General features: G+C 35.9%; 2 protein-coding genes across 3 annotated transcripts in view; one reads left to right on the forward strand and one right to left on the reverse strand.

The window, feature by feature from the left end:
- Positions 1-2509: 2509 nt before the first annotated feature.
- On the reverse strand, positions 2510-10628 carry LOC148225975 (uncharacterized). The gene is made up of 3 exons (XM_088204016.1): positions 10501-10628; positions 5839-6060; positions 2510-5774 (listed from the first exon to the last, which is right to left on the reverse strand). The coding sequence occupies exons 2-3, from the start codon at positions 6056-6058 to the stop codon at positions 4585-4587; spliced, it is 1410 nt and encodes a 469-aa protein (XP_088060142.1). The 5' UTR covers positions 6059-6060; positions 10501-10628; the 3' UTR covers positions 2510-4584.
- Positions 10629-13806: 3178 nt separating this feature from the next.
- Positions 13807-15135, forward strand: part of chm (lysine acetyltransferase chameau) — a 73969-nt gene continuing 72640 nt past the window's right edge. For both annotated transcript variants that reach the window (XM_088204733.1, XM_088204734.1), the window contains exons 1-2: positions 13807-13902; positions 14006-14899. In XM_088204733.1, the coding sequence (XP_088060859.1) occupies positions 13885-13902; positions 14006-14899 (912 nt within the window). In that variant the 5' untranslated portion in view covers positions 13807-13884. The remainder of the gene's footprint in view (positions 13903-14005; positions 14900-15135) is intronic.

Here is a 15135-nt window from a genome sequence, read left to right on the forward strand (position 1 = left end):
AATATAATTTTATTTGATTTTCATTGAATTGTCCACATAGCGATAGTATGGAGAGGTCAGTCATGGGCATTCAATGATTACATCTTATTTGACAATATCTATATATTACTAAATTTATAAATATAAAACAAATTATATTAATTATTAAGTTAAGCGGCCGTATAGAGTAATTCAAAAGAAACTGTACAATGACATCATCACGTGTAAGCATACACATGCTGCAATATATATGATATATATATTAATTCATTGATAATAAAACATGTTATAAACTACATATTGACTATTTTTAGTAACCTTTGTTCTAACTTATCCTTTCCTCCTGTACTCGAATGTCTAAGAGTTATAATTAATACATAAATTTGTAGTAGTTCCTAAACAAAGTCTCTCACTTAATATAATTGTCAATGACTGAAACATTTCAAAGTCTATAACCTGAAATGGTGTTTAGAATTATATATTAGTCTGATAGAGCCAGCACTGCCATTGTTTTTTGGGAATAAGCTTTCACTGTAGTGACTTGCTAAAATTGGTGAGCATACGTCTCATTATTAGTAACAAATCTCATAAACATATCAGTTTCATAGCTGAGCAGTAAATCAGACAATACGTTATTGATTGAACCAACTCGCTCATTGCTCAAAATGATGCATCCGTTTCTCAAACCTTAATCGTACGTATTTAAACACTGCAAGTTCTATTTTTTTTTTTAAAATGCCGATACGCACTTAATTTAGTTTACATAACCTATATGTATATTTTTTGATGAAGCTACATTTTATCTAGTATGAATGTGTATTTTTTCACATATATATATATATATATATATATATATATATATATATATATATATATATATATATATATATATATATATACATACATAATATATATTTATGATCAATATTGACTACGGATGTCATCGCGATTTTACTGTATGTGAGATTGATTTTGTCAAGAAAAAAGGCAAGATAATTTTTGTAATTTATATTTAATTACCATAAAATCACCGGCTGCGCTCTGCCAAGGGGGGGTGGTCCCCCCGGACTTCCCTCCTCTTAGCTACGCTACTGGTGAACGTCATACAAGTAAAATCGCGATGACATCCGTAGCCAATATATATTCACTAACTAGGCCAGTGGAAATGTATCAAACAATTGATTTATATTTTTTTATGGTCAATATCAGTAAAAATTTTTGTTGCACGTTGTGCGTAACATTTTGGTTTTACCCATAGAGTAAAGAATATCATATTATATATATATAACATTCTTTACTCTATGGTTTTACCAGGTTGAAACAACTTGACAGCTACAAAATGTCCATTTGCTGTTCAAACCCAAACCTAACCTAAACGAATATTATAATTATTAATTCGTTTAGATTATGTCTGGATTTAAACAGGTTTACCATACGTATAAAGCTCTAAATCAGGACAGCTACATTTTTGTTTGTTCATTTTGAGATGCTGAAGAAGTTAAAAAAGGGCCCTCTAGAAAATGTTGTGAAACCGAAACCAAAGCGTGGAACAAGTACGTCATTTGGGAAGGAGGACAGACGCTCGGTAACGAGTGTTCCCACTGTGACTTATTTTATTGCTTTTGACTTGGATTTTTGACTTCTGAGAAGGTATACTTGTTTTTTGCGCTCTAATATTGGTCAAAATTCGGTTTAGATATGTTTTAAAAAGCGTTATATGAACGTTTGGCGACGGGTGGCAGTTAAACACAGATTGAGCCGAGTATTTTAATTGAAGTATATAAGAAGTTGCAGTGACGCGGGCCCGCAACCGCGCCGAAGGTTGCCAGTAGAGAGAATCCGTCAAGCAAATGTTACTAGAATGCCACCAAGTTTTGGGCATAATAAACTTGAATAAATACATATAAATAGGCCCCCTAAAAACGCTTGATAACATCTTTACCATAATAAAAGTTTTACCAGGCAATTAATGACCGAGCCAAATGTATTTTATAAGTTTCCTTAGAATTAGATGAATGGAAGAGAAAGCTTATTTAGAACAATTTCCATATTGTTAAGCCACGCCATGTACAATTATCTAAAAAACAAGAGTATGGTATTGTTTGACGCGTGTTTCGAAGATAATAAATAAATTGTTGAGTATTTAGTGCGGTAAAATTAGTATAGTTCCTCTAGTGTTTTGTATTTGTCAATGCACTTCTGTTCGATAGTCGCTTTCTACTGGACAATTTTGTAGATCTTACCATGTTCTTCAAAAATCCTCGACTATGAAATTAACCACTTTCACAGCTTTATCAAGAACAAGTTTTAAGTCACTGCAAGGTGCTTTACCTGCGGATGTAATAATAACTCCAATTCATATTAGAGGACCGCTCGAGATATAAATTGAAGTTATTATTACAATTTATATTGTAATAATAACTCCAATTTATATCTCGAGCGGTCAGGAAACTTTTTTATAATAACCAGCAATATTATCGGACCCAAAGCTTTCATCGACGTGCTTTTTTAGGAATCAATGATATAAAAGTTTTATTTTCTTCAATTTATTATTTTTTAAATCCATATAACAAATTTACACATTCCATCAAAGTATTACACATCCAGTTATATTTTTCCATATATAAATTTTATACATAAATCTTTGGCAATTAAAAATATAATACGTTCCTTTCAATTTATCACATATTATTCAAGTAAAAATAAAGATAATAATTTCATGAACTTAAAGATGCACTATCGAAATACATGAGAAAACTACTACTACCGTTTTGCTTTGGTAACATACAAATAAATAATGAAAATCTTTGGATAAACACTGGCGTCGAATATCAAATAAAAATAATGATTAAAAACATATATTGGTAACTATTTAACATAAAAAATAATAATTACGTATTTGTTCCAAAAAATATACACAAGACTTAAAAACTATTTGATAATTACAGATTTGTACGACACAAATTGAAATGATGGCAAGAATTTGATCGATTGCAATGGAAGTTGGCACTAATTTTCAATTTGGCACCTTGTTCAAAAAACTATATTGCAACAAATGGACGAATATAATTTACATATATAATTTAAGTCGTAATGAATGCACTTTATTTGTGATGATTATAGAATAGTTATAGAAAGAAGTTTGACTTGAGAAAAAAATACTTTTGGAGTAATAGAATTGAAGCAGAAAACATATGATACGGATGAATTTTATAAATATACACTATACAGTAAAAAAATATTGTCAAAAAATTGGTCAATCTAACAATAATTACATATGCTTAATCAGTCCAAATTACGACTTCAGTGTGTCAATGATAATAATAAATCATTAGTCAAAAAACTTAATAAAAAAAAAAAAACATATTTAATGTCCAACTTTAACCAGTAGTTATTCATGTAAATATTACGTTTGACTCATGCTTGGCTACTAAGCATAATGTTCGGTAATATTACCGAGCATTGATGGAAAACTTTGTTCATGCAATGATTTTGTATTATATAAAATACAGATAAACTTAAGCTATCGCATATTCGTAATACAAATACACATTTAAACAGTTATATAAAATAAAACCTTAATAGAACGTTACAAAAATCATATATCCAACCAATTGATTTTTAACATATGTATATATTTATATTACATAAATATAGACATTCAATATAAATCACATCATCACATATATTATAAATATGTAGAAAATATTTGTCGTCAAATTAATATTAATATCAATTCCCAATCTGGCGTCTGGAAAATTGGAACGAAAATCATGGTCGCTCTTTGGAAGTCAACTTTCAAAAACCGTTGTATTATTCATGTGCGCACATTTGGAGATATGTATACATAACATACTAACGCAAAAATTAGTGCATATCATTTTTTTTTTGTTCGTCACTCGTATATAAAATATTGTAAAATATTTTGAGCTACTTATAAGACTACGTCAGTTTCTAATATATTAGCAATTTAATTAAAAATACATAAATAAAGGTATTTATTGTACCGAATATTTAAAGCTCGTCATTAAAAATCAATCTGTTATTAATTTCAATTAGACCTCTGAACGTTTCAATAAAAAAGCATTTGTACTAATTGCAGATTGTTTTTTTTTTATCAAAATCTTATTGCCTTACACATTGGAATTGATAGCTTAATGTATCGTAAACTATGCACTATACCTTCTGTTCCGAAATTTTAAAATCTCATAGACAAACACTATAAATTCCTAAATAATAATAATCACGAAGCAACTTTATTTGCTTGTTAAAGCAACTACACACTAATTACTTTCGAGTTAACACTAAAAAGTGGTTGTTCTTTGTGTAAGTATTATCGTGCATTACCATATAAATTCATGACTGCCCACAAGTTTTGCGGTACAACTGAATTCAGCCAAATATTGTTGAGAGACAATTTATAAAATTTCGGGAAAAAAGGTGTACATGTTCGATGAACTGAAACATGCTAATAGAAATTAACAATTGAGAGGCCATAAACATTAAAACTTTAATTCGTTGCTTTGGTATGTGGTGCAATTACAAATAAAGCTTAACCCGAGAACGCTAACGACGACTCAGAGCTTCAGCTCTTTTCCACCGCCGCTAGGCGACGGTGGGGCTGGGCGGAAGGGCCGACGAATTGTGCCTCGTCTTTCTGGACCCTTCTGTGTCCACCTCAGTACCCAGAGCGACGGAAGTCAACGCTTCCGTTTTGTTAAAATCGATTATCGTATAACCTATCACCGGTTTCTTCGGACTACTAGGCGGTAAACTTTGAACGTTATCATTGGCTAAGTCGTCGTCGTTCTTATCTAAATCTAACACTGCATAATTAATCTTGGTGGCCGCCTCCGACTGAGGATCGCACGCTATGTTCATATTACCTATTAAACTCCTAGGTGCTTGACCGTTCTGGTTATAATTCAAGAGCCGCGGATCGTAATTGACCTCTCCGGGTCCCAAATTGGCGTAGTTGTGTTTATCCTCGTCCATATCGAAGTTAAAATTAGTCATCGTCATATCGTTCTGCGCAAAACCCGCGTTCATCTCTTCGCAGATGGCCGGCAAAATATTGGACGCCTCTCCAGAGTTCAAGTTCATATACAATCTATTATTTGCGTTTCTGGCCGGCGTGAGCATCGCGTAATGCTCACTGGAAGTGCTGAGGGTAGGAGATAAGGGCACTCCGTTGTTGTATTGATTCAGAGACATATTCAAATCGATCGGTTCGTCTTCATCGGGAAGCAGATGCTGGGAGTGTAACGAATGACGGAGCACTGCCAAATCGGTGTTGATGTCTCCAGTGTTTAAATAGGAATGACTTATCGAATCGATTTTGCTCTTCTTGTTATTATTATGCTCTCTAAGAGGAAAATCTTGAAATTGATACAGATTAGTATGAGCTGCCGCAGTCGGAAGAGGAGCTAAAGGCATCACTTCTAAAATGTTACTGTTTGACGGTGATCCGGGAGAATGAACTTCCGGACTAAGCGGACCGCTGCCTACGGATCCTAATCTGACTCCGGAGAATCTAGAGGTCGACGAAAAAGCAGTGGCGGGCGCTGGTTCTAAATATTCCGATTGATTATGACTAGGGAGAAAATGCAGAGAGTCGGGGATGGGACGGGGCAGAGTTCCTGGCGGATACGGCATCTGTTCCATAGCTAAGCTGTCCAATACGTTCTCGTTGTTGTGGTTTCTCAATTGAATACATTGCTGCAATGTGCCAAATAGCTGCTCTGCTCTCCGGCACTTGAAGGCGTAAATGCCTTCGCCTGTCGGGCATCTTCTTCCTAAATAAATATTAATAATTTAGAATAACTTAATGAAACTCTAATGATTTAATTTAACGCATACCTGATTCAAAACTAAATATTTCCCTATCGAAACCGTATCTTCTCAGGGAACGTAGGGGCCATCTCGTGGGTTCTTTTCCACGTCTGTGGAGAATCAGTTCGTTCTCCGCCACTTCCAATTGCCCGGTCCATAGTCCGTTTCCGCATTCGTCAATGTTAATCACGCAGAACTCGTTGGGTCGCATTTCGCAAACGTCCTTTCGGCTTTGGACACAACCCATAACTGTAAATATGCAAAGAGCTCAATTAATAATTTACAATACGGATCTTAAATCAATGAAACTTTCAAGCGTTCCAATTATTTTGAATATGTGTATTACACTAGTTTATATCAAAGCATGCATTATTTTTATATTAAGCATCAGATTTTTGTAAAAAATTCTTTCCATCGAAGTCCATGTCATATGATTTTGTAGTCTACTGAAAGCTCTGCATCAATCAATACTTTTATGTCGCTAAATGCTTTTTTCAATTTTTTTTTTTAATCTGTGCATTTTATTTTTGATATTTTAACAAAATTTTCGCATAAATCATCGCAGAATTTGAACAATTCTAATTCCAAAGATTTAAGATCAGTTACTGCTTCTGTGAAATTCATAGTTAGGATCTTGCAATAGCTTTTGATTTTTTATAACAAAAGCAATGAAATTAAAATTAAAAATATTTTATAGCATTTGTGTTGCATTGCTTCTAGTTTCAAACTTCTTTGGATCTTTTGACAAATTTTCTAAATGTTCAATTAAGTAAGGGGCTGGCGGGGTCGTTTGCTCCCCCTTGAATTTGGCCAAAAAATTCGTGTAATTTAATGAAACACCATGAATTTTAATGAAATCGAAATATTAAGAAAAAAGTCCATTGGCTGGCCAGCTTTTGCCCCTCCCCCTGGAAAAAGCTGAAATGACATTAATGATTCTAAACCAGAAATTCTCGGTTTATCCCTCAAAGAAAACAGTCTCGACTCTATCCCAAAACTATTTTTAAAAATATGCTATTTCAGTCAAATTATATCGGAATACATTTTCACCAGTAGATACATATTTTTATTAGTGAAAATATAATTTATCTGGCATGTGCTAGTAAAATGATATGATTCCAACTTTTCCATACGTAATAATATATACATTTACATACTTATCATTATTTATTTGTGAAGTTATATTTTCACCGTGAAGTCCAAATACATTTTTATCAGTATATATATATTTCTACTAAAGAAAATATAATTTAACTGATAAGCGCTAGTGAAATTATATGCTGCTCTAAAATGTCTATGAAATTCAATTTGACAGTTGCAAAACGTCCATTTGCTGTCAAACCCAAACCTAACCTAACGAAAGTTCTAAAACTAATTATAGTTTTATTACTTCAAACTATATTTTATTGACAAATTATACCTAATGAAAGTTCTTAAATTAATTATTAGCTATTACTTCAAACATAATTATTGTCCAATTCACTGAAAATGGCTTAGAAAAAGTCCTTGGAGTGCAAAGGGTTAACGTTGCAATATTTTTCGAATCTATATAGGCCTTTTTAAATAATTTTTCTTCGTCTGCTGGTAGATGATAAAAGCTATCTGCACTGTGCAATGTTGATCATCCATCAATATTAATTTTGATATGACGGCGGACACTGAAACACAAGTTTTATCATTTAATATGACCGACACAGCGGATCTAAATCAAATGCACAGGAAAAACATTAGAGAATTTTATTTAAAAACTGACTTTTTAAAATAAATGTAATATAATAAATTATAGATTTTGCATATTATTCACATTATTTTTCTTATGAACAATTTAAGGTCATTGGTTCAATCTTGAGAAATATAAAAAGACGACTAACTTTTGGCAACTTACACTCGCTTGAAAAATCATTATACTTTCAGATGAATAGCAATAAATGTCTTATATACCTTACATTAAAGCTTAATACTAGATAAATTAAATAGCACTACAAAGAGAAAACATGACAATTATAATCGTCAGAATTAATTCATAGGCTTAAAGATTTTCGAAAGAAAAAATAGAACAAATTTTTATAATAGTTATTGACTTTTGCAATAAATTAAACAAAAACCCAAAATTAATATATGTTAGATGAACTCGTTGAAGACAAATCACGGTGGATAACATATCTTGTTGCAATACCACGTTATAGATTCTATTATAATGAAATTAGAAGAACGGTTTCATTGTATTTAACATATTGCGAAATTTATTTGTCTTTCAAGGAAATAGAAAATCAAGAAATCTTATAATCAAAGAAATATACATTAATAAATAATGAACAATTTACAAATAATTTTGAATGGTTATGCATCATGTGGAGAATTTATTTGAAAGCAAAGATTTAGATACAAGAATCATATTTGAATATTGAACTACGGCAAATTAAAGTTTTTTATCTATAGAACGGATATTATCAAGTACAGTAGAACCTCGATATAACAAAATATCCGATCAAATGTAAAAATTGTTAAAATCATCCTGTTAATGTTATACATGTTTAAATCCAAGTGTCACCGTTTGTAAACAATGTTCTGCGCATGATAATTACGTCATATGTCCAACTTTTTACCTACATACAAATAAAGTGTATTTTCAGAGAAAAATATGTGTTTATCTTAATTTGATTGAAAATTTTCCTGTAAAATAAGGATATGCCTCATCATTGTTTAAAATCACGTAATATTTTCAATCCATTTATGGAAACTTTACTGACGTTGAATTGTGCTGTTTATTTTCTTAATAATAAAAATCGGAAAACCTGCTTTTATAAACTACTTTCTTCTGTAATATAAACTTTGATTTTATCGCAAATGCAAGAAAGATTAAATTTTAAAAATATTTTTTTATTTGTCTAAAAGTAAGTAGTACTGTGGGGTTTTTCAACCACCTACGCCATTAGTCGCAATTTATGGATCACTATAACGACCAGTTGAACAACGAAAAAATAAGTCTCCCACACTACATCAACCTGTTACGAATGTTTAGACCAGTACTCTTCAGCCTTATTACATCCGCGGCCCGGCGGAAATGGGAAAAATATTTCGCGGACCGGCGTCAACCCAAAATAAAAACCAATGTTAGATAAAATATTATATATTTAATCTAATGCTATAAAATTACAATTTTTTGTTAGTGCGACATTTGCTGCTGCTTTTTTGCAAGCAAATTTGATATAGGTGGTTGCAGCGTGTATTCTGAGAGACGAAGCGCTGAACTAACATACAATCGATTCCTCTGTTTAGTTTTTTTTACTGACATGGATGAAAAAGTCTTTTTACAGAAATATGAAGTTGAAAAAACTACCAAGGCTGTGTAGCATCAGTAGGGGATTCCCCGAATCGGGTGAAAGTTTGTATCGACCGGCAATAATTTGTTGCAGACCAGCGCCGGTCCGTGGACCACCATGTTGAAGACCACTGGTTTAGAACACACATCGCACAATGGAAGAGATATCTCGTTACCACAAAAGTGACAACAATTGAAAATATTGCAAGGACCATCTAATAGCACATTAACCACCCATTATCACCGCCGAAAAAAAACTACGAGAAGACGCAAAACAGACAATATGTTCGACTCTGCTTATATTACCATTGTTCTTCAAACTCTTCGTTAGCGATCGCCGATCTGGACTGTATTTAATCTTAAGGCGTGAATACATTTTGGACGTGTGTTCAAGAAGAGATGTAATTGGTTCGTAAGCGTCTTTATCTGCGATTTGCCAGAGCTGTCTCGAACGATCAATATCAAAGAAGTGACACTTGGTCACATCGGAGCAGAATGCAGCGTTACTGAATTCTAAGAGATAGTGTGGTAATTGTACCTATTAAATATACTGTAATTATTTTTTCTACATGGCTGCAAAGTCGTGGACCTTCAGCCTCAATACCCGAAAGTACAGTATAGAAATGTTGAGTTTTATTAAAATATTTTTTTTTTAATAAAATTATTTTTTTCGCTTTGGCTGTAACGTGAACTGACAAACTGCGAATAAAATTGGCATTTTGGTACTTTCCTGATATCGGAGGTAAAAATACTTTTTCATTTATTTTTATTTGTATACAATTATAAATGTAATTTTTAAGTCGATTCGTTGCAAAGCGTTATTCATGGGGTGTTCACTGTTCTAACCAAAACTACATTAAAACGATTCAAAATTTAATCAGGTTAGGTGAAAATAACGGCAGTGAGTGAGCTTGGTCATAACAGTGAACAACACATGAATAACTCTTTACAACGAATCTATTTAAAAAATGTAATTTATAATTGTATACAAATAAATGTATAAATATATTTTTTAGAATAAATTTAAAAAAAATCCGATGTTTAGAACGGTTTTTTTAATTTAATTTACATAAATAAATATAATTAATTAAAATTGCATAAATATATAATAAAATCAAGTGCCTTAAATACCGACTGCTCTTGTCCGACACTGATATGAATGTAAACTGATAACATTTTTGTTCAGAAATGTGTAAAAACGATAATATGAACGCAAATAGTATGCACAATTGACGTGAGAGTCCAATAGGGCAGAGTGTTTGGACATCTATTTCTTTGACAAACGTCATCCGGTCGGATTTTAGGCAGTTTGATGTTCGAATCCGAGTTGAAGGCGCAAACGGCGGTCACGGCAGAATATTACGTACCGCTGCTCTCGGCTGGGGCTGCGCCCTCGAGGCGGCATCCCCCGTGGCCAGCAGCAGCAACAGCCGCGGCCCGACCGCGAACGCGGAGCGCCGAACGCTGCGGACGAACGATCGGCCGGCGTTCGAATATCGTAATCACACCGTTTACGACCATGCTAGGCGGTCGCTTCTTTAAATTTTTAAAATCATAAATCCAGTATTATAAGCTTTTTTATAAAAATAAAATACCATTAAATAATATCATCTGCGATTCAAGAATGCTGCGAACTAAAGTGTAATGGGGGACGCGAATTTCTGACAGATCGACAAAACTAAATGCGTTCATCATAACAAAGCCGAACACCTTGAAAGATTGATCATAGTCGTCGACGTCGTTGATGTGTTAAGAGAACTTTCATTTGATCGCAAAATGGATTTTTCTCAGGGCAAAATATCTCCACCATAAACTGGTGGCAAAAGAGATTGAGAAAATGACACAATATGGCACTTTCTGACACCAAAGTGTAGATGGTAAACGGAAGCTAATCTCCGTAGGGAATCTAAGGCATTCTGTAGAGAGGAATCCGCAACAGATCGAATGCATTTATACAATTTTAAATCATCTACATATAGAAGAAAACTTTAATGTGTAACTGCTGTATTTGTCTCATTCCTAAATAACGTGAAAAGCAGTTGGGCCCTGGATCCCTGAAGAACCCTCCAAACGGATAATACTATTTTAATAATCGACTGCCGTATGTTACAAACTGTCTAGGATCGCTCAAATAACTTGAGAATAGTCAAATTAAATCAGCCGACCATAACAATAACCCATGACAAACATTGAAATTCTCGCTTTAAGACCGTTTTGATTCTCGATTTTGTTACCGTTTTAGTGAAAGACAGAAGGTAAATAATCGCGAAAAAGGTGAAAAGAAACCCATGCTGTTGGTCCAACAGAACTTGCCGAAAGTGATTGAAGCCGTATCTAAGAATGATAACTGATAACACTGCGACTAGACTATAGCTATTTATGCAAAAATTGTCACCCTTTTTATGAATAAGGATGACCTTTGTGCATTTCCAAAGATCAAGAAATGATGATATTTTGAGAATTAGATCAAAAATTCGTTGAAGCATCGAGACTGACTTCGCAACCCTTCAAAATGAAATCGGAAACCAAATTAGCCCCAGAAGAACCTCTCGTCTTTAAGTGTCCAAAGAAGAAGTAAAATATTCATAAGTGGACTACAATTTCAATTCAAAATACAAATCAGTATAAGGTGAGATGGAGGAATCAAACTTCACAGAACTGAGAGCATACGTCGCATACACAAAAATCACTCAAGATGGACAAGATCCTTCAATATTCTACTGAATAAGGGTGTCTTCGTCCCTACACTATTTATGAACAGCAAACTAACATTACACATTATTAGACTGAAATATTTTTTCATACGAATGGAAGGAGATACGTGTGGTTATTATCCGTAAATTAAAGACGAGTGACACTAACATAGAGAAGATCTTCAAACGAGTCATCGATTAAATACCATTCAATTTAAAAATTAAGGTGCAATTTGCACTTTACAGAATTCTCTTTCGAGAAGGAGTCGAAAAAGGCGGCGGCGTTATTATTCCCAGCTCTGTCACAGAATGCGAAACTTTGTTTCACCCTGAACGTTTAAGTATAAATGACAATGTTCAATAATGGACAGGTGCAGCAAACTTAACTTCAAGAACAATGTCTTGCAATCCAAATCAATGATCAGATTGTCATTTATTTGGATCGGCACCATAAGCAACAACCTAATATTTCAATATATTTTGAACGTGAGAAAGTTAAGTACTTTTCGGGATTTTGATGTGAAAGAAACACCTCTTGATTTTGTAAGTAATTGTTAACTTGTAATTTGAAGCACGATTTTATATCTTGTGAAAAGTAAAAATGCTGTTTATTCAGATAATCTGAAAAAATATATTAATGTGTAGACATGGACATCATATCAGAATTTTTCAATAGGGGGGGGGGGCAAAAGTTAACCAATCAGTGGTCGTTTATTTTTATTTTATTATATGCCATGCATTTTTCTGGCCAAATTCAAATGCTCTTATCTGACCCCGCCCCCACAAATGACGCCTTTGTTTAGAGTTCAAGTCGAAATCAACAAAGTCATGCCGTCGCAGTGAAAACGCTCAGTTATCTAGCGTTTATATTTTTATAACAATATTAAGATTTTTATAATAATATTACGATTTACAATAAGCGAGAATCGAACAAAGCATATATAAACCAATTTTTAACCAACATAAAAACGCCAAAAACAATTGTTCCTTTTTAGAAATCAAAAATTCACGTCAAAAGCAATAAAATTGTGTCGGCGCCGTCGCAGCGGAAACACTTGGTTAAGTTTCCAATACAACGGTACGGCATTTTTACCTTCTGAGAAGCGATACTTGTTTTTGTATCCCTCTATTGATCAAAATTCAATTTGAGTACACTTTGACCAATACTTTCATATTATAAGTTCGTAGTAATATTAGTAAGGATAGAAATAATACTTTTAAAATATAATGAAAAGGCGATATCTCACCGGGACAACGTAGCCAGCAGCGTCTCCAGACGTAATGTATATAATTATATGGCGTGTATCTGACTTAGCGACATTTTGGCGACGCACGTTTGAAACGCCGTCTGATGCGTGCGTCAGAGCGAGTTAGAACGTGAGGCACCTTGCCCTAGCTTCCTCGCTCTATTCTACTCACCCATCTCTCTCTTGTGAAATTCTCTGACAAAACGGTATAGCATGGGAGCGTGAAAGTTAAGAAAAAGATTTAAAAATGCCTATGTATGCAAAACCTGGCAACATTGAGGATAAATGTAAATTGAAGTTATAAAATGAAGAATTTAATTGTTTAAATTATAATTTCATGTACGTTTAGCGATTGTGTATTATGTGGTATGATCATTTCTAATTAAGCCATTACTATATTAGCTTAATAAGAATGTGCGCATTTCTAAATTATTATTTTTTTGTAAACAAATAACGAGTTAAATTAGTTTAAAATTATGATGAATAATGTTGTAATAAAATATAATGATTGATATATTTTTTAATATAGATGTGAAGGAGAAATGAAGAAAAGAGGTGTTCGATATTACCCCCATGTCAAGGAGAAAATTATTTATTGGTATTTTCATTCGCGCGATAAGACAGAGTCAATCGGAGGGCTCAAGGGCTTTGCCCCCTTTGACGTTTGAATTTTTGTCAAGTTTTAGCGACGGCGTCCGCCGGTGGGTAGTAGCAGCAACACCCGCCAAATGTCAAAGCAGTAATGGCGGCCGCCGCGGCGGTGTTTACCCGGGCGTAGGGCGCCGCCGCAGGGGGGCGCCGCCCGCCCGGAATGACTTTGCGCCGACAGGTAAGGAGGGCAGACGCGAGCGCGCGGGGGCTCTCGGCGCGCTCGCAGGCTTCGCCTAGGTTAAGTGCAATGTTTATAACGGTTCCTTTGGCGCGCGTTTCAGGCCGACAGCAGCAGCGGGTCGACGTCCTCGTCGAGCTCGTCGACGAGCAGCTCGAGCGGCTCGTCGAACAGCTCGGACTCGTCTAGCAGCTCCAGCGATACCGACTCCTCGGCGTCGGAGTCTCCAAAGCCTCGGGGCGGCGGGCCCGCGGTCGAAGCGCCTCCGCCCCCTCCGGCGCCCCCGGCTGAGGAGCGAGCGCCCGCCGCCGTCGCAGCCGCCGAGCCCGAGCGGCGCGGCAACGGCGACAAGAAGGAAGATAAGAAGGAAGACCGCAGGAAAGACGAGCGCCGCAAGGACGGCCCTCCGCCGCGCAGGAGATCCTCGGCCGGGCGGGGTCGCAACGGCCCCGCGTCCGAGCCGAGGCCTCACCGGACGGGCGGCGCTCGCAGGCAGGCGTCCAAAGGCCGGCCGGACGCCGAGCCGGAGGCCAAGCGGCCGCCGAAGAAGAAGAGCATCTTCTCTCCGGACAACAGCTCCGAGTCGGACCGCGACCGCAAGGACCGGCCCGCTCAGGCCGACGTCCCCGAGCCGGCCGCTGACCCCGCGCCCGAGACGCGGCGACCCAAGACCTCCGCGTCCTCCGATGACCGAGGCGGGCCCGGACCCGGACCCGATCCCCCTGAGCCTCCCGCCCGGCGGAAAAGAGGCAACGCTGCCAAGAAACCTCCCGACAAGAAGAAACCGGAGCGCGACAAGAACGACAAATTTCCCTCCAAGCCGATCGTTTCGTCGACCAGCTCCTCCGCGTCCGGCTCCAGCTCGGCCTCCAGCTCCGACGCCGAGAGCAGTGCTCCGTCTCTCGCGAGTCCGGCGGCGCCCAAGAAGGCGGCCGTCGTGGCCGCCAAACTGGGCCGTTCCAAAAACGCTAAACCCGAACCCGTCAAAACTGAAAAGGTAACTAGTTCTAACATCCGACGTTTACGTGCAGTTGACTGTGTCGAAATAAGTTACTAGATACCGGTGTATATATAAGTATCACTACTACTTACTGCTGGATTTTTTTAAAAGTGCCATCGTATTGAAACTATTGAAAATTGGAATTGGTCTTCAAATAAAAACGTTCCAATAATAATTTTTTTTAACGGATGTGATTCACTTATATATGAGAGTTAGTTTCTGGCCAATTTTTA

Source organism: Plectrocnemia conspersa, unplaced genomic scaffold, assembly GCF_051122295.1.
Source record: "Plectrocnemia conspersa isolate PC_06_02 unplaced genomic scaffold, ASM5112229v1 ptg000014l, whole genome shotgun sequence".
Classification (NCBI taxonomy): domain Eukaryota; kingdom Metazoa; phylum Arthropoda; class Insecta; order Trichoptera; family Polycentropodidae; genus Plectrocnemia; species Plectrocnemia conspersa.